The sequence below is a fragment of the Mustela nivalis genome, assembly GCF_964662115.1.
Source record: "Mustela nivalis genome assembly, chromosome: X".
Taxonomy (NCBI): domain Eukaryota; kingdom Metazoa; phylum Chordata; class Mammalia; order Carnivora; family Mustelidae; genus Mustela; species Mustela nivalis.
The window spans coordinates 68,904,604-68,924,100 of record NC_139040.1 but is presented as its reverse complement, the minus strand read 5'-3'; the positions used below and the strand labels follow the sequence as shown (position 1 = coordinate 68,924,100).

The 19,497-nt window shown below is 39.6% G+C and overlaps 1 protein-coding gene across 3 annotated transcripts in view; it reads left to right on the top strand.

Moving 5' to 3' along the window:
• KIF4A (kinesin family member 4A) overlaps positions 1-19,497 on the top strand; it is a 120,997-nt gene that overhangs the window by 43,500 nt on the left and 58,000 nt on the right. For all 3 annotated transcript variants that reach the window (XM_082716140.1, XM_082716138.1, XM_082716139.1), the window contains 5 exons: positions 493-609; positions 1,189-1,364; positions 6,868-6,929; positions 17,404-17,536; positions 19,405-19,463. In XM_082716140.1, coding sequence (XP_082572266.1) covers positions 493-609; positions 1,189-1,364; positions 6,868-6,929; positions 17,404-17,536; positions 19,405-19,463 — 547 coding nt within the window. The remainder of the gene's footprint in view (positions 1-492; positions 610-1,188; positions 1,365-6,867; positions 6,930-17,403; positions 17,537-19,404; positions 19,464-19,497) is intronic.

The following is a 19,497-nucleotide window of genomic DNA, read 5'->3' as shown; positions in this document are numbered from 1 at the left end:
TAGAAAGAGCATAGGACTTAAGTGAGATCCTGAAATGGAATGTCAGGCCTACAACTCACCAGCTGTTTGACCTTAGACAAGTCAGTGAACTTCTGTGCTGGTTTCTTTATCTCTAAGGTGAGAATGATAGTAAAAATAGTTTAGCAAGATGACAATAAAAAATAGCTGTTCATCTAATTTCTCCATGTTAATTTAAGGATTAAATGTGATAATGGATGTAAAAAGTAAATATACAAATGCTGTTGTCATGGTGATAGTTATCTGGGTGTCTACTTTGTTTCCATGGGAAAGGGCAAGAAGTGCCAGCAAATTCAGTGTGCATATCCAACAGTTAGACCTTTGTCCTCAGAAAAGTGAATAGGATCAAGAAGTTTCCTTAAGATTCATGATGTAAGATTTCTGTAGGGTTTTCATTTTAAGCAGGTATATATTTTATGCAAGTATATGTTTGATACTTTACCAAGCAATGCAAATTTCCTTTCCTGCTATTAGGTATTAATATTAACCGAGGCCTCCTGTGCTTGGGAAATGTAATCAGTGCTCTTGGAGATGACAAAAAGGGTGGCTTTGTGCCCTACAGAGATTCCAAGTTGACTCGACTGCTTCAAGGTAAGCCCAAAGTTTCTCAAAATAAGAGAGTGACAGAATAATAGTGCTGAGAAGGTGAAGACAGGACAGGTAAACAGATTTTTGGACTATCACATACAGAGCTGTCTAACTGATGACGAGCTTTGAAATAGACCTGTTGGCAAGCAGGTGTCTATAGAGCCAAGAAATCTATAGAATGACCACTGTGCTTAGTCCTCTCTCCCTGAAAATGAATCTGATTACTGTTTATTAGTGCTTGTTAAGCAGAATTAAAACCTACCTAGAGGGGGCATCCTAAGAATGTTTAATTCTAATAGTGGCTCCTAACTTACTCTGGTCAGGTCCCAGTTATTTTAAATTGATTAAGTGCTGAAATCACAATCTTACCAAGAGGAACACATGGAATAGGATTCTAAACTAATCATTTACACATCAAAAATTTTAGTATTTTTCTATCAACACAAATAGGAAATTTGCAGATTCTTAAGTATTTTTCCCTTGGGATTTAAGAGCTCTGAGTTTGAAGCCACCAACCCAGATGGTCAGCTTTGCTTACATCCTACTTGTTTGATTTTATTTCCTCCTGTTGTTCTTTTTCAGATTCTCTGGGAGGTAATAGCCATACTCTTATGATCGCCTGTGTGAGTCCTGCTGACTCCAATCTAGAAGAAACATTAAATACCCTTCGCTATGCTGACAGAGCAAGAAAAATAAAGAATAAGCCTGTTGTTAATATTGATCCCCAAACAGCTGAACTTAATCATCTGAAGCAACAGGTACAAGAGCCTTAAAATTTGTTGGGAAAAAATTATAAGTATGTGAGTGGAATGATGGATCTTTTGTTTCTCAGCTTCTCTACCAGAGGTTTAGAGATGATAGCTAAGCATTCTGTTAGTTTGGGAAAATCTTAAAGTAATTCCTATTGACATGTTTATTGTCATATGTAAGGTTTGAGGGTAGCGTTAGAGATTTCGCTGACAAAGAAGTGAGCAGTGAGAGATGAGGCAAGAGAGGTGGGCAAGAATCAGATCATGAAAGTCCTTATATGACCTCATAGAGGATTTGGAATTTAACCCGAAAGCTGTAGGGAGCCACTGAAAGATTTTAAGTAAGTGGGTGACCTGGTGAAATGTGTGTTTTAGGGAGATCACTCTAGCAAGCACAAAAAAAGTGGATTAGAAGTGGGTATGACTAGAAGTAAGAAAATAAATTATACCAGTACCCACCCCCTTATCCATGGTTTCACTTTCCACAGTTCCAGTTACCTGTGGGTTAACCATGGTCTGGATGCAGATGGTTCTCCCTTCTCATAGATTGTCAGAAAGTTAATAGTAGCCTAATGCTACATCACAATGCCTGTGTCATTCACCCCACTTAGACACTCAACACATAGATATTTTATCATCTTATATCACAAAAAGGGTAAGGACAGTATCTCGATAAGACATTTGTTGGGGGGGTGCCTGGGTGGCTCAGTGGGTTAAGCTGCTGCCTTCGGCTCAGGTCATGATCTCAGGGTCCTGGGATCGAGTCCCGCATCGGGCTCTCTGCTCAGCAGGGAGCCTGCTTCCTCCTCTCTCTCTCTGCCCGCCTCTCTGCCTACTTGTGATCTCTGTCTGTCAAATAAATAAATAAAAAATCTTTAAAAAAAATTAAAAAAAAAAAGACATTTGTGGGGGACCACAGTCACATAACTGTTATTATAGTATATCATTATAATTGGCCTATTTTATTGTTAGTTATTATTGTTAATCTCTTACTTGCCTCATTTTGAAATTAAACTTTATCATAGGTATATAAGTATAGGAAAAGGCACTGTACATATAGAGTTTGGTATTAGCCACCATTTCAGGCATCCACTTGGGGTCTGGGAACATATGCCCCACAGATCTGCTGTAGGCTATTATAATAACCCAGGTGAGAACTATGGCCTGAACTAAAGACAGTAGCCATAGAAATAGAGAGAAGTGTGCAAATTAGAAAGAAAAATTATTAGAGCTTGCTTAGTAACATTTGATATGGAAGGGAGAATCAAGGCTTTTCTTGGGTTTCTTGCTTGGACAGCTGTTTAAACGGTAGTACCAATCACTGAGTCAGGGCATACAGGAGGAAAAACAAAGTGAGGTGGGAAAATGGAAACAATGAGATTCAGTTTGGGGCATTTTGAATTTGAAGAGCTTGAGGGACATCTGAGTACAGTTGTTCAAACATAGCTGGCCATTGGGGTTTAACGTAGAGAGGTCTGAACAGATTTGAGAGTCATTAGCATTTAGATGGAATCTGAAATTATAGAGTGGACAAGATCAAAGAGTACATGGTGCATTCAGGGTACTCAGTAATATTTGCTGAATGGGTGAATGGCCAAGAAGAGGCCAAAGAAGGCCAAAGACAAAACTCTGGGGAAACAGCAGTATTTAAGGAATGGGGAAAAGAGGGAAAACACAAAGAGAGTGAGAAGGAGCCAACAGGTAGGAAGAAAAGCAGTGATATCATGGGAGACAAAGAAAGAAAGTTTTGAGGACCATCAAAAGTACAAATTTATAAAATGTAAAGATAAGGACTGGAAAGTGTTTGGTTGGTTGGTTGGTTGGTTGGTTGGTTGTTTAAGCAACAAGGTGACCTCAATGAGAAGAGGGTCAGGGGTATGATAGGAGGAGATTGTTGTGGGCTAGTCAGTGAATGCTGGGTAGGAAAGTGGAAGAAGCTGGTAGGCTCTTCTTTTGAGAAGGCAAGATGAAAGAAGACAGTAGGTAGGTAGTCAAGGGCCAAAGGTTATAGGTCTGTTTGTTTTTAAAAATAGGCAAGAGACTTGAACAAATGAAAGAAGCAGCTGGAAGAGAGTGAAACTGAGAACAGGCACTAGTTGCTAAGGGATCATCTCTAAGTAGTTGAGATCCTGAGCACAAATGAAGAGGGATTGGCTTTAGACCAGCAACAGGATACCTGCCACCAAGACTGGAAGGAAAGAGGTTAGGATAGGAAGAATACAGTGATGGTAATTTAGAGAGAGAAAAGGGAGAATTGAGGGATTTTTCAGCCTGACAACATTTACCTTCTCAGTATAGGAGGCAAGGTCATCTTTTAAGAGCAAGCAACCAGATAATAGGGTAGAGGGATTGAAGAGGCCACAGAGGCTTGAAATCATGGAAATGGAAGAGGTAACAGGCAAGGCATATGCATCTGTGGTGGTATACAAATGGTTGTGTAACAGCTCAGTGACTCTGGTAGAGGAGATGAAAAGGGAGGTAGTTAGTTGGACTGATCCAGGCTTGGGAGAGGGGTCAAGTTTTCTTGCCTTCCAGGGTATAGTACTCTTCCCACACTGTGCACTGCTTCCCAACTGTGTAGTGCTTACTCCATCTCTGGCCTTCCTCCTTGGTGATAAGAGCTACTATTTAGTTAGTCTAAAGCTTCCCCTTCCCTTCTCTTCCTCTAACTCCCTCCCTCCTGGGGGTCACTGTAGAAAATACAAGTAATTTACCTGTTAACAGTATCATCTCAATTATGAAATACCATACTCAGTTCTGTCCCTCCATTTTCTTTCATGTGTATTATTATTGCCAAGAACACTCTTCTTCCTAGTCATTTATTTGTTCATTCGTTCCAACAATAAATCTATATTGAATGCTACTATGTGCCAGGTACTGTGCTGGGACATGTGGCTGAACAAAGCAAACGTGGTTTCTGCCTTTGTGGAACTTAAGGCTTAAGTGGGAGAAGCAAATGCCAAACACATAAGCATACCAACATATCATTTTCTAAAATGAGATTGTGTGCTATTATTAGGGTAGTGTGACATTATAGAACAGGGTCTTCTGTTATGTATTGAAGCTGAGAAGTCTTCCCTGAGGTAGCAATGTTGGAGTTAAGATCTGAGGGACTGACTAGGACTTATCTATGCAGAAAAGAAGGAAGAGGCTTCCAGAGAAAAGAAAAAGCATTTGTGGCTAAGTGTAGTGGTTAAGAGCATTGCACGGCAGTCAGACTGCCCACATGCGGATGCTGGCTTTATAACTCACTAGCTATGTACCCTGGCCAAGTTCTCTGTGCCTCAGTTACCCTAACTATAAAATGGAAATATTTGTGGCACCTGGGTGGCTTAGTTTGTTAAGCGTCTGCCTTCGGCTCAGGTCAGACCCCAGGGTCCTGGGATCCAGCTCCACATCAGGCTCCCTGCTTTTCCTTCTCCCTCTGCCATTTCCCCCTGCTTGTGCTCTCTGTCTTTTTCTCTCTCTGTCTGTCTCTCTGTCAAATCAATAAATAAAATCTTTGAAAAAAGAATAGAAATAATTGTACCTGCCTCGTACAGTTTTTGTGAGGGTTAGATGAATTAATACACAGAAAACACTTAGAGCAGTGCCAGGCATATACCAAGTCTGAAAAGGTCCTGATTTAGAAAGGCATATAGTGCATTTGAAGAACTGAAGGAATGCCGGTGTGGCTAGAGCAGAGGGGTCCAGGAAAGTGTATTCCAGTACAAAGACTGGAGAAGAAGCAGAGACCTGATAGAGGCCTGGATGATGTTAAAAATGATGTTAAGCCGGGTGGTAACAGTGACAATTTCCATTTTGAAATGATGGTCTGGCTACTGTGTAGAAATGAATTATAGTGGAGCAAGAGTAGATTCATCGAGAAGACGTTAAGAAGTTACTCAGTGGTCCACATGAGAGATAAATGATGGCTTGGACTTGGGGTGGTGGTGGTGGTAATGGAAAGAATTGACCAGTGGCTTAGATAAGAGGATGAGGGTTTGGCACCCAGATTTCTGCATGCGAAACTGCACGTTTTCCGACCCAGAGCGCACTAGAAAAGGACCAGGTTTCGGGATAGCAGACTGCTAAGTAGGAATATGAAGTAGATGAACATAAAGCTACAAATTCAGAAAGATTTGTGTTTGAGATAAATTTGGGAGTCACCACTTTCAGATGGTAACTGAAACCATTAGACAGACTTCAAGGAGAGAGTATAATATAAAGCAAGAAGACACTGATATTGAACTTTGAGGATTTATCATCTAAAGGACAATTGGCACAAAGATTAACCAGGAGAGCCTTAGAAGATCAGCTGGAAGAGTAGAAGGAAAGGCAGGAAAGTATGGTGTCCGGTAAGCCACATGCTAGCTAACAGTGAGGTAAAATGAAGACCGAAAAATGCCCATAAGTTCTAGTGACATGCAGATCATTGGTGACCTTAGCAAGAGTTGTTTCAGTGGAATGCTATGGGCAGAAATCAGATTAGAGGATTCTGAGGAGCAAGTGCAAGGGGCGAACAAAAGGAAATGGCAGCAATGAGTTTAGACTGTTCTCTCAAACTTTGTGAAGGGGAAATGTAGGGCAAAAGAGGAAGTGGGATTGAGAAGGGTGCTTTTGCTTTGTTTTAAGATGGGAGAGACTTGAACAAGTTTTAATCTCTTTTGTTTAGATTTTATTTATTTATTAGAGAGAGAGCATATGCGCATGCATGAGCAGGGGGGAAGGACGGAGGGAGAGGGAGAAGCAGACTCCCCCCACTGGGTAAAGAACCCAATATGGGGCTTGATCCCAGGACCCCGAGATCATGACCTGAGCCGAAGGCAGACGCTTAACCAGCTGAGCCACCCAGGCACCCCAAACATGTTTTAATCTTAATAGAAATGATCCTGTAGAAATGGAGAAGTCAAAGATATAGAAGAGAGAAGGGATAACAAAGTATGATTGGTCAGGAGACAAGAAAAGTTGGGATCCAAAGCATAAGCAATGAGATTGGTCACAGGAGGCAGAACAGGGAATGGGAGAGGTTCGTTGTTCGCACGCTCTGGTTTAACATTCAACCCCAGGAAGCTTCTTTTTGACACTTGTGGAATTTCATTATCTTGCTTCTTCTCAGAACCCTAAAGTACTTAACTGTACCTCATGAACTGGCATCCTCTCTCCTGTATTGTTTCTTACCATTTCAAGCCATAGGCTTATCATTGTAAACTTGAGAATAAAACACAAGAGTTTATTCTCACATCCCCCTCATGTTACCTAGCCCAGTGCTGAGTTTGCTCAATAAAAAGTCATAAGATGCTCGGATAAAAGGGACGGCTCATCTTGTAAGTACTAGTCATTCATATAATGCTGTTTGGACTTTTGTCACTGAATCATCAACTCTGATGCTTTCCATGATGCCTAAAGTATGCCTTAGATTTCATAGGTATCAAGTAAAATTACACTACGGCTAATTGTAGTAATTTAGCAGATAAGGGATAAGTAGCTTTTGATCGGTGATTAGCTGATTATTTTTCTTTGCTTTTCCCAGGTACAACAGCTACAGGTTTTATTGCTACAAGCCCATGGAGGCACACTGCCTGGATCCATAAAGTAAGAGTCATAGATTAATTTTAAATGTACATTTTAGCAGAGGCCATTTCCCCTGATGGTTGTTTTCCCCTGATATACTCAAGTTTCTGGCAGCACTTAGTATCAAGGTAGGGATCTTGTCAAACTTGCTAGTTAGCTTTGAGGCCGCCTGATGTGATAGAAAGAACATGGGTTCTGGCCTCAAAAATTTATTAATTGGAATTCTACTGTGAAGAAGAGCTATTTCTTCTTATTTATCTATGTATTTATTTCCATATAGACACATGTGACACACTTTATTCTATGGGTTAACACCCATTATTTGTCTTATTGCTCAAATTGTTCGTGCTTTGTCCAGTAGGAGCTCCTTCAGGGTGGTTTGTATTTCTTTAATATACCCTCTAGTAGTTTTTTGGTGTGTTTTTTTTTTTTTAAGATTTGTTCATCCTTTCTAGAGAGACAGAGAGAGTGAGTGTGTGCATGGTGGGGGACAGGGGCAGGTGAAGAGGGAGAGAGAATCCTCAGACTCCCTGCCAAACACGGAGGCCCATGTGGAGCTCTATTCCAGGACCCTGAGAACAAACCCAAACCGAAATCCAGAGTCTGCAACTCAACCAACTGAGCCACCTGGGCTCCCCAACCCTCTAGTTTTTAAGCATTTCCAGGAGATGTCCACACCCATCTTGTATTTTCCTTGCCCCAGTACTAGAATCAACCATATCTCAAGAGAGCCCTGATTTTTTTATTGGAAAATATTGCTTAGAAACCCACTCTCGGTGCTAGGTATGCTCATTGTTACTGGGATGTCACTGGGTCCCTCTCAGCGGGTAGAACTAGGAAATATCTGTATGCCTAGTAATGCACACATACGCTCACGTGTATATTTTTATATCCATCTGTATGTACATTAAAAGCCATGATTTTATACCAATACCTGTGATACCTGTCCAACACTACAGAGTTCACTTTAGCCTTCCTCCTCCCCTTATTTATAACTCCTTTTTCCAACAGTGAGAAACCAGCTGCATTCTCTTTACTTACTTGTTCAGTTCTAGTATACGCATAAAGTAGTTTCAGAATTGCTAGCCCATACCCCTGTGAGAAACACTTTTATGAACTAGATTACATTTATGTACAGTTCTTTTGTCTTTAGGCTTAATGTATCCAGGCAAGATACTGGGTCCCACAGTTACTGTTTATATTCCATTTTAGGGTTCCCCCTACATCTTTGTTGGTTTTAACTGTTTGTTTATATTCTGAGTATGTGAAGGATATATGAAATTTTATGATGCTCTTAAGAGTCAGAGTTATACAACAAGAAATACTCAACAGTGAAATGTGAATCAAAACCACAGTGAAATATCACCATATACCCATGAGGATCACTAATATTAAAAAAACTGAGGGGCACCTGGGTGGCTGAGTTGCTAAAATGTCTGACTTCAGATCAGGGTCCTGGGATTGAACCCCATGTCTGGTTCCCTGCTAAGTGGCGAGTCTGCTTTTCCTTCTGCCCCTCTCCCTGCTCATGCGCTCTCTCTCTCTCTCGAATAAAATAAAATCTTTTTTAAAAACTGAATAACAAATATTGGCAAAGATGTGGAAAAATAAGAAGCTTTTTACACTGCTGGAAGGATTGTAAAATGATATAACTGCTCTGGAAAACAGTATGGAGGTTCCTCAGAAAGTTAAAAATAGAACTACCACATGATCCATCAATCCCACTTCTGGTTATATATCCAAAATAATTGAAAGCAGGGTTTTAAAGAAATATCTGTACACCCATGTTCATAGCAGCAATATTCGCACTATTCTCAATAGGCAGGAAGTGGAAGCAACACAATGTCTACCAGTGGATGAATAGATAAAGCAAATATGCAAATGTGTGTGTGTGTGTGTGTGTGTGTGTGTGTGTAGTGGAATATTATTCAACCTTAAAAGAAGGAAATCCTGGTACATGTTATAGCATGAGTGAAACTTGAGGACATTATGCTAAGTGAAATAAATCAGTCACAAAAAAATACTGTCTGTTTCCATTCATATGAGATACTTAGAGAAATCAAATTCATAGAAACAGAAAGTAGACTGGTGATGATCCAGGGCTGGGGGAGAGGGGCAAAAAGGGAGTTGTTTAATGGGTATAGGGTTTCAGTTTCACAAGATAAAAGTTAAAAGTCTGTTTTACGACAATGTAAATGTACTTTACTGAACTGTTTACTTAACAATGGATAAGACAGTAAGTTTTATATGTTGTTTTTAAAGATTCATTTATTTATTTTAGAGAGAGACAGAGAGCATCCACCAGTTTGGGGAAGGGACAGAGGGAGAAGGAAGGAATCTTAAGCAGACTCCCCACTGAGCATGGAGCCTGAGGCAGAGCTCGATCTCACGACCCTAGGATCATGACCAGAGCTGAAACCAAGAGTCAGACTCTTAACCATTTGAGCCACCCAGGCACCCCAGTTTTATATGCTTTCACACAATTTTAAAAAGGAAGAACCAACAGAGGCGCCTGGGTGGCTCAGTGGGCTAAAGCCTCTGCCTTCGGCTCAGGTCATGATCTCAGGGTCCTGGGATAGAGCGCCGCATCGGGCTCTCTGCTCAGCATGAGCTTGCTTCTTCCTCTCTCTCTCTGCCTGCTTCTCTGCCTACTTGTGATCTCTGTCTGTCAAATAAATAAATAAAATCTTTAAAAAAAGAAGAACCCACAAAAGAACTAGAGGAAAACATAGGGCAAAGGCCTATGTCCATATAGATGAACACATAAAGAACAGTGTAGAAATAAAAGCAATGGCAGGGGGCACCTGGGTAGCTTAGTCAATTAAGTGTCTGCCTTCGGCTAGGGTTGTGACCCCAGGGCCCTGGGACCAAGCCCCATGTCAGGCTCTCTACTCAGTGGGGAGGAAGCCTGCTTCTCCTTCTCCCTCTGCCATTCCCCGCTTGTGTTCTCTGGGTCTATCAAATAAAAAAATAATAAAATATTTTAAGAAAATACATAAAAGCAATGTCAGAAGACTGAAAGAATAGACTTGGGGGACACTGGGAACAGGGAGTTGTGGAATGGGTGTAAGTTTCAGTTTTGCAAGATGAAAAAATTTCTAGAGATCCAGTGTACAATAATGTGAATATACTTAAGACTACTGAACTGTATGTACACTTAAAAAACAGTGAAGATGGTAAATTTTGTTACATGTTTTTTATTTACCCCAATTTTTTTTAAATACTCAGGGAAATGTCATTTCCTCTTCATCCCTGCTATCCTATTCCCATTGCACCCTATTTCTACCACTTTTCTCCTTCCTTTGTACTTAACCAATCTCTTTAGTTTCTGGCTTAACCTTCCTATATTTCTTCTGTACAAATGAGCATATACTTATATATATTTTTTCATATTCTCTCCTTATATGAATGGTAGTATACCACAGATAGTCTTTGTGGCTTTCCTCTTCTCAGCATTTCCTGGAAATCACTTTTACCAGTTCATAGACATCTTCCTCACTTTTTCACAGCTGCATGGTATTCTTCTTAGTGTACACATGCCAAACATATTAATTCAATGACTTTCCTATGTATGGATATTTAGGTTGTTTCCAGTACTTTGTAATTACAAATATTCTGCAGTGAAAAACCTTGTGTTATTCAGTTTTCATGTTATTAGTGGTTTATCTTCAGGGTAGATTTCTAGAAATGGGATTGCTGAGGCTTGTGTGATTTTGTTAAATATTGCCTTATTGCCATATTCCCTTCCAGAAGGGGTGCACCAGTTTGCATTCCCAACAACAGCATATGAGAGCACTTGTTTCCCCAAGGCCTCACCAGAGGATTGTGTTGTCGTGCTTTTTCTCTGCCAATCTCATAGGTGAGGCGTACTATCTCGGTATCTTGTTTTAATTTTCATTTCTTTAATTATGAGTGGATTTGAGCTTTTTTTTTTTTTTTTTTTTTTTTTTTTTTCATATTTTTCAGGGCCATTTTTATCTCTTTCCGATGAACTATCTGTTCACATGTCCCATTTTTTCTATCAGGGTTTTTGATCCTTTGGACCTTATTGAAAAAATTGTGATGAAATATACATAAAATTAAATTCACCATTTTAACCATTTTCAAGTATAGTATACATTTCAGTGGCACTAAGTATATTCACACTGTTGTACAGCCATCACCACCATCTATCTATCATCTAAAACTTTTTTCATCCTGAAAAATTGGAAGTCTATACCTGTTAAACAATAACACCCCACTTCCCCTTCTCCCTTCAGTCCTGGCCATCACCATACTACTTTCATTTAATTATTTTAAGCACTTCATATGAATAAAATCATGTAATATTTGTCCTTTCGTGACTGTCGTGTTTCACTTAGCATAATATCCTCAAGTTTGATCCATGTCGTAGCATATGTCAGAATGCCCTTTCTTTTAAAGGCTGGATACTATCCCATTGTACATATATACCACATGTTTTGTATCCATTCATCTGTCAGGGGACACAAATTACTTCCACCTTTTGGCTACAGTGAATAATGCTGCCACGAATGATTTAAGACCCTGCTTTCAATTCTTTGGGTATAGACCCAAAGGTGGAATAGCTGGATCATATAGTAATTCTATTTTTAATTTTTTAATAAGATTGCCATACTATTTTACATAGTGGCTACCCCATTTTGCATTCCTACCAGCAGTGCCCAAGAGTGACAGTCTCTTCAGATCCTTACCAAACACTTGCTATTTTCTGTTTTTACTATTATTTTTTTAAAGATTTTATTTATTTATCATTTGAGAGAAAGAAAGACAAAGATAGCGAGAGAGAGAGCACAAGTGGGGAGGAGAGAGCGTGAAGCAGGCTCCCTGCTGAGCAAGGAGCCTGATGCAGGGCTCAATCCCAGGACCCTGGGATCATGACCTGGGCTGAAGGCAGCAGCTTAACTGACTGAGCAACCCAGGTGCCCCTCTGCTTTTTTAAAAAAAAAATAATAATAGCCACCCTAATTCTGGCCCTTATTTTTAACAGTTCTTTATATATTCGTGATGTTAGTGCTTTGGCTATAGTGTGTGCTGCAAATATTTTCTCCTAATTTGTTCCCTTTTTCTTTGTTTATGGGGCTTTTGTTACACAAAAATTTTAAATTTTTATGTAGTAAAGTTAGTCAATTTTTTTATTGCTTTCTGTTTTTTTAGCCTCTTTATTAATCATGTATTTTACATACCATAAGAGTCACTTACTATAAGTGTATAATTCAGTGGTTTTCAGTAAATTTACAGAGTGGTACAATTATCACCACAAAATCCAATTTTTTCCCTTTTTTTTCTTTTTTCTCTTTTTATTATATTCAGTTACCAATTTTAGAATATTTCTATTACCCAGAAAAGATCCTTCATGCCCATTTGCTTACTTATATTCCCACTCCCAGCCCCAGGCAACCAATAATCTGCTTTCTATTTCCGTGGATTTGCCCATTATGGACATTTTATACACATGGAGTCATGCAGTATGTGGACTTTGTCGGCTTCTTCTACCTGTAATCTACCTGTTTTATTTTCCTAACTGAAGTATAGTTGATATACAATGTTATATTGTTTCAAGTTTACAACATAGTGACTCAACAATTCTATAGATTACACGGTGCTCACCAGCATAAATGTAGTCACCATCTGCCACCATACAAAGTTATTACAATATTATTGACTATATACCCTATTTCATCCCCATGACATTTATTTTGTAACTGGAAATTTGTGCCTCTTAATTTCCTTCATCTATTTCACTCATCCTCTCACCCCCCTCCACTCTGGCAACTACCAGTTTGTTCTATGTATTTCTGGCTCTGTTTTTGCTTTCTGTTTGTTTTGTTTTGTTTTTTAGATTCCACATATAAGTGGAAGCAATGGTATTTGTCTTTGTCTGACTTATTTTACTTACCATTATGCCCTCTAGCTTCATCCACATCATTGCAAATGGCAAGATTTCATTCTTTTTTATGGCTGAGTAGTAATTCCATTGTATATATAGACTACATCTCTTATTTTTTTGAGGATAGCTGACACACAATATTATATTACTTTCAGGTACACAACATAGTGATTTAACTTCTCTAATAATATGATACACTCCTCTCTCACCTATACCATTTTTGAGATTCATCTATGTTTTAGCACGTAAAATTAACTTCATATCATTTTTATTGCTGAGTAGTATTCCAATGTCTGGATTACCCATGTTTTGTCTATCTGTTGACTGGCTGGTGGACTTCTGAGTTGTTTCGGCTTTTTGGCTATTGTGAATTTTGCTGTTATGAACATTTATTTGCAAGTTTTTATATGGTCATATCTTTCTTATTGGGCAGATATCTAGAAATAGAATTCTTGGGTTGCATCTTAAATTTTTCAAGAACTTGCCAAACTGTTTTCCAAAGTGGCTCTGGTGTTTACATCCTCCTCATGCTTCTGGATTTTGAATCCTAATTAGACTATTTTTCCCTACACCAAGACTAAAGAGGGATTTGCCTTTGTTTCTTTCTAGAACTTATGTTGGTTTTATTTTTTACCTTTCATGTTTTCATTTGGAGTTTATTCTTAAGTATGTGTGAGCCTATTTTATTTCAATATACTCATTTTCAATAACTTAATCATTTTTCTCATTTTAAAGGGGTCCATTGCCTCTTATAGAACATTTAGAAAAGTATAAAGAATAAATCTTAAAATTGCCATAATTTTATCACCCAGACATGACCACTCTTCTCTTTGTAATTTTCCCTCTTTGGGTAATTTATTCTTGGTTTCCTGGTAATATTTTAAGAATGTTGGGTAAAGAAATTGAGGAAAGCTGGGGTCTCTTAAATACCTACTCTAGTTTAACCAGTTTATCTTTTTAAGATTTTATTTATATATTGAGAGAGAGAGAGAGAGAGAACACACGCACGCACACACACACAAGCGGAGGGCAGGGAAAAGGGAGAGAGAAAGAAGAATCTCCAGCCAACACCCCGCTGCTCACAGAGCCCAACGCAGGGCTCAATTTCACAACCCTGAGATCATGACCTGAGCAGAAATCAAGAGTCGGACATTTAAATGACTGAGCCACCCAGGTGCCCCTAGTTTAAACAGTTTAAAAGCAATTGACCCATCTTCCTTTCCTTTCAGTTTAGTACAGACCTGTTTTATGTAAGACAAGATGAATGAACACAAGACAAATGAAAACTATTCCAGACTTCCAACCACCAAGAATGTACTACAGGATATAGTTTTCAGCTACAGAAGGAATAAATACTAAGAAACAGTTGATGAATCAAACAGTGAATTCAGCTGTTTAGCATTTTATAGAGAAATAAAGATGCTACTTCTTTTCTCAAAAATGTATATTTTAAGAGACATTTCAGGGCGACTGGGTGGCTCAGTCGGTTAAGCGTCTGCCTTTGTCTCAGGTCATGATCCCAGGGTCCTGAGATCAAGTCCCACATTGGGCTCCCTGCTCAGGGGGAGTCTGCTTCTCCCTCTCCCTCTGCCCCTCCCCACTGCTTGTGTTCTTTCTCTCTCCCAAATAAAAAAAAAGAAACCTCTCATAAAGGCCTTTTACAAAATGTACAGTTCATATAAATGGATTTTTTTCACTTTTTGTGCTAGGATTATATTCTTTTCTTTTTGAATATGAGTCATGGAAGCTTTTGCATTGATTTTCTGTGAACATTTATCAATTTGCACATGCTCGGCTAACTTGAATTCCAAGCATTGACCATTAAATAGCCTGCAAAAGAGGAAACACTGGCTTTCCATTGTATTTCCCCCCATTTAGAGAAACCTTGGAAATTTTTAGAAGGAAAGAACTATTGAGTTTAAAGTATCATTACTTTGGAGCTTGTCAACTTTCATAAATGATGCATGGAAGTTTTCAGCTTAATAACAATAAGAAAATATCAAAGCAATCTAAAATAACACTGAATTTGCCAATAGTTTATCTTTATAATCCACATTTTAGCTGAACATTCTTTCATAAGAGTCTTAAATTCTCAGGGCGCCTGGGTGGCTCAGTCAGTTGAGTATCAACTCTTGATTTCGGCTCGGGTCATGATCTTGGGGCAGTGAGACCAGCTGCGTGTATGCTCCGCACTTAGCCCCTGCTTGTACACTCATGTACACACTCCCTCTCTCTCTCTCTAACATAAACAAAAATCTTTAAAATATTTTTTAAATTAAAAATACTTTTTAAAAAGTCTTAGTAAATTCTCAGTAGTAGAACATTAGACCTTATGGTGTGGCCTTGCTATTAACTTTGTGATAAAGAGCATGTTAAGATTTTCTGTTAAAAATTCCTGGAGGTCTTAAGCTGGATGGGAGGGCATCTCCAGCCTTTACTGAGATTGGGAACAACTGTTCCCTGTCCTTTCTTCCTTTTTATTATAGCCTTGGCAACTATTCATTTTTTCCTTCAGTCTCCTTCAGATCCAAATTTTCATATTTCTTCTGATCTTTTTTCACCAGTCCTAATTTTCCAGTCTTTTGACAACGAATCCCAGTGGATTGCAAAAAACAAACAAACAACAAACTTGATGGTCTTTTACAAGGCTATCTTGTTGGTCTTTTCCATTAGTCTAGAAATGATACCAAGTAATCTGCATAAGTTCCAAAGGTTCTTATCTATATGTATTCCTTCAAGCTAATTCTGTCCCTCCCTTCCACTCCTACTTGATACGGACACCATTCTTGCCACCACCCACACTAAGCAATTCAAAATGGATAGACAAATGAACAAGAGGTTTCAAGCAAGGCAGACATTTAGAAGGGAACATTTATGGAGAGTTGTGAAATGTGCTCTCGGTGGCCACTGGTCATTACATCAACTTTCTGACTTCTTAAATGCTATTTCCCTAAACTTCAGTAAATAGGTAGCTGCCTTATATTGATAAGGTTAAATTTCAGCCCCGAGCAGTATCACTTCTACCTCCTCCTTAGCTCTTCCTTCCTTGCTTCCCTAACCTCCCAATGAGAGATTGAGAGGGAGTTTCAGCTACAGAAGGAGTGGGAAGAGGAGGGAGACAACATGCATCTTAGCTACAGTTAGTCTTCACTTCTTTTGTTTCTTTTTATTTAAATTCAATTAACATATAGTGTATCATCCAGTGACCCCCCTCCCCCCCAGCAACCCTCAGTTTGTTACCTATGATTAAGAGTCTCTTACAGTTTGTCTCCCTCTCGATTTTGTCTTGTTTTATTTTTTCCCTGCCTTCCTCTATGTTCATCTGTTCTGTTTCTTAAATTCCACATATGAATGAGATCATATGATAATTATCTTTCTCTGATTGACTTATTTTGCTTAGCCTTCACTTCTTAACTACATGGCACAAATAGAAAGATCTTAAGCCAAGAGCCAAGGGTAGAGGTTAGTCATTTCTGTTGCAACCATGGCTGGCTCTGAATTATTACCTTCCCGCAAAGCATTAATTCAAAGTATTTCAGGCATATATTTCTTATTCATTCAATAAATGACCTGACTTGAAGGATAGATTGGAATGGACCCACTTTTTCCCAGACTTTGGGGGGTTAATTTTTTTTAAATTTTTTAAATTTATTTTCAGCGTAACAGTATTCATTGTTTTTGCACCACACCCAGTGCTTCATGCAATACGTGCCCTCTCCAATACCCACCACCTGGTTCCCCCAACCTCCTACCCCCCGCTCCTTCAGACCCCTTGGATTGTTTTTCAGAGTCCATAGTCTCTCATGATTCACCTCCCCTTCCAATTTCCCTCAACTCCCTTCTCCTCTCTAACTCCCCTTGTCCTCCATGCTATTTGTTATGCTCCACAAATAAGTGAAACCATATGATAATTGACTCTCTCTGCTTGACTTATTTCACTGAGCATAATCTCTTCTAGTCCCGTCCATGTTGCTACAAAAGTTGGGTATTCATCCTTTCTGATGGAGGCATAATACTCCATAGTGTATATGGACCGCATCTTCCTTATCCATTCGTCCGTTGAAGAGCATCATGGTTCCTTTCACAGTTTGGCAACCGTGGCCATTGCTGCTATAAACATTGGGGTACAGACGGCCCTTCTTTTCACTACATCTGTATCTTTGGGGTAAATACCCAGTAGTGCAATGGCAGGGTCATAGGGAAGCTCTGTTTTTAATTTCTTGAGGACTCTCCACACTGTTCTCCAAAGTGGCTGTTGGGGGTTAATTTTAAACCAACTCCCCACACCTAAAAGGTCTGTGGGATATATTTTTATCTACCTTTGATATAGGTGTTATTAACAGATCTGTTTCTTTTTTTTTTTAAAGATTTTATTTATTTTTCTTGACAGACAGAAATCACAAGTAGGCAGAGAGGCAGGCAGAGAGAGAGGGGGAAGCAGGCTCCCGCTGAGCAGAGAGCCCGATGCGGGGCTCGATCCCAGGACCCTGGGATCATGACCTGAGCCGAAGGCAGAGGCTTTAACCCACTGAGCCACCCAGGTGCCCCAACAGATCTGTTTCTAATACCTTTCTTTCTTTGTTTTAGTGTGGAGCCATCAGAAAGTCTACAGTCCCTGATGGAGAAGAATCAGTCCCTCATAGAGGAGAATGAAAAATTAAGTCGTGGTCTGAGCGAAGCAGCTGGTCAGACAGCCCAGATGTTGGAGAGGATCATTTTGGTGAGGCCCCACAACTAAGCCATTAGCAATCTGGACGTTTACTAGCTTTGGTTTTGGAAATATTTAACAAGCTTCTCATTATGAGAGACGAGTTATGCGGAAAGAAATGGATTCATATTACCGTATCCTCCATGGAGCCCCTCTAGGGTAGACACATGGGCTTATAATCAAACATACAGAAAAGCTGAAAGAATCATATATATCCTATATATCCACCACAGAGAATCCACATGAATCTGATTTTAAAGTATATTTGTTCTAAAATACCAACCAGAGAGAAAAGAACCAGATCCTTCTGTCACCTAAAGTCCCGCCTAATCATTATCTGTAATAGCAAGTATCTGTCCCCTTCGTAAGATTTTAGGTCTTCTCTACTTCCCTTCCCCTAATATCACATTTCATACTCTGTCCTAACAGCTGCCATGGTGAGCTAGAACAGCTGGGAAATTAATGTTAATTCCTTTCACATACGGTTAATTTCCAAAGAGTGGATCCCTACACAACTGATTACTCCAGTTCCATATCCTACTACCTCTCTGATAGTAACCTAAATCGGTGCATGCTGGCTCTACCACTAACATTTTTCTACTAGCCTGAATACAAGCACAACTGTTGCCAAAAGCAAAAAAGAGTTTCCACCAAAATGTGATTGAACATCTGTAATTTATACACCTTCATGCATCTGTGTGCTCTCTAGTCAGAGAGGCCTAAGCTGCTTAAAGATTCTTGAAAGAGGGCCAAATCCCATATCCATTGTCCATTGCTCCTGGAACGGTGAAAATGAGAACTAGAGGATTTTTTTTTTAAAGATTTTATTTATTTATTTGAGAGAGAGACAGTGAGAGAGAGCATGAGCGAGGAGAAGGTCAGAGGGAGAAGCAGACTCCCCATGGAGCTGGGAGCCCGATGCAGGACTCGATCCCGGGACTCTGGGATCATGACCTGAGCCTAAGACAGTCGTCCAACCAACTTAGCCACCCAGGCGTCCCAGAACTAGAGGATTTTTATATACAGTTTTCTGTCTCCAGTGCTGCGTTCTATGCCTTTGAAGTAACTCCAGAAGCTGCATCTCACACATGTGTGCTTATGGCCAGTGTTAACAGTACCTGTTACTCTAGCCATATGCCCCTCTGAACTTGGCTACGGGAAGGCTTATTGCTTGATGTCCTGTTAGAATGTCAACAACTGTTAGAATGTCAACAACCACAACACTGTTGTCCTCTGTCTTTCCCTAATCTGTTGCAGCATCTCGCATGTTACAGATACTGTGATTGAGATAAAATGGAAAATATCAATCACCCTTCCCAAAATGTATCTCCCTCTGCCATATTCTTATGCCTCACCCTTTTTCTTTTTTTTTTTCTTACTAAAACCAGCCTACCATATCAGATAGTGTAACTTGAAAAAAAAAAAAAGCTCAACTCATATGAGGCCCTTTTATGTTTTCAGTGCCCTTATGCTAGGGCTAGGGAACAGTAGAGCGTAGGAGGCAGTTTAAAGTAAGTGGGTTTTTTTGCAAACAGCAGGGAGTAGCGTGCCAGGAAGTATTGCTTTTCCCCCAGTTGCAAAGTTCTATATGGAATTAAGACTTCACACTCTACACCATAGTCTGAGCTTCATGGCAAGCCTAAGACCCAGCTGCTTGGATGCTATTTTCAGTAGCTCATGTTGACTGAAGGGCTAATTTCCATGACTGTTAAAAAAAAATGTAATTTCTCACTAAATCACCAAAGCCCACTGAATCCTCGATTACAGCAAAGGAGGCAACTTCTCTACCCAGGTTTTAATGCATAGAAATAGGAAAGAGGGCACAATTAGGTGAGGCTGTCCGGCATCACCACTGATGATCTCCTGGGTCTCTGTTGCAGACAGAACAAGCAAATGAAAAGATGAACGCCAAGCTGGAGGAACTCAGGCAGCATGCAGCGTAAGTTTCATACCAAATGTCTGTGAATGACCTA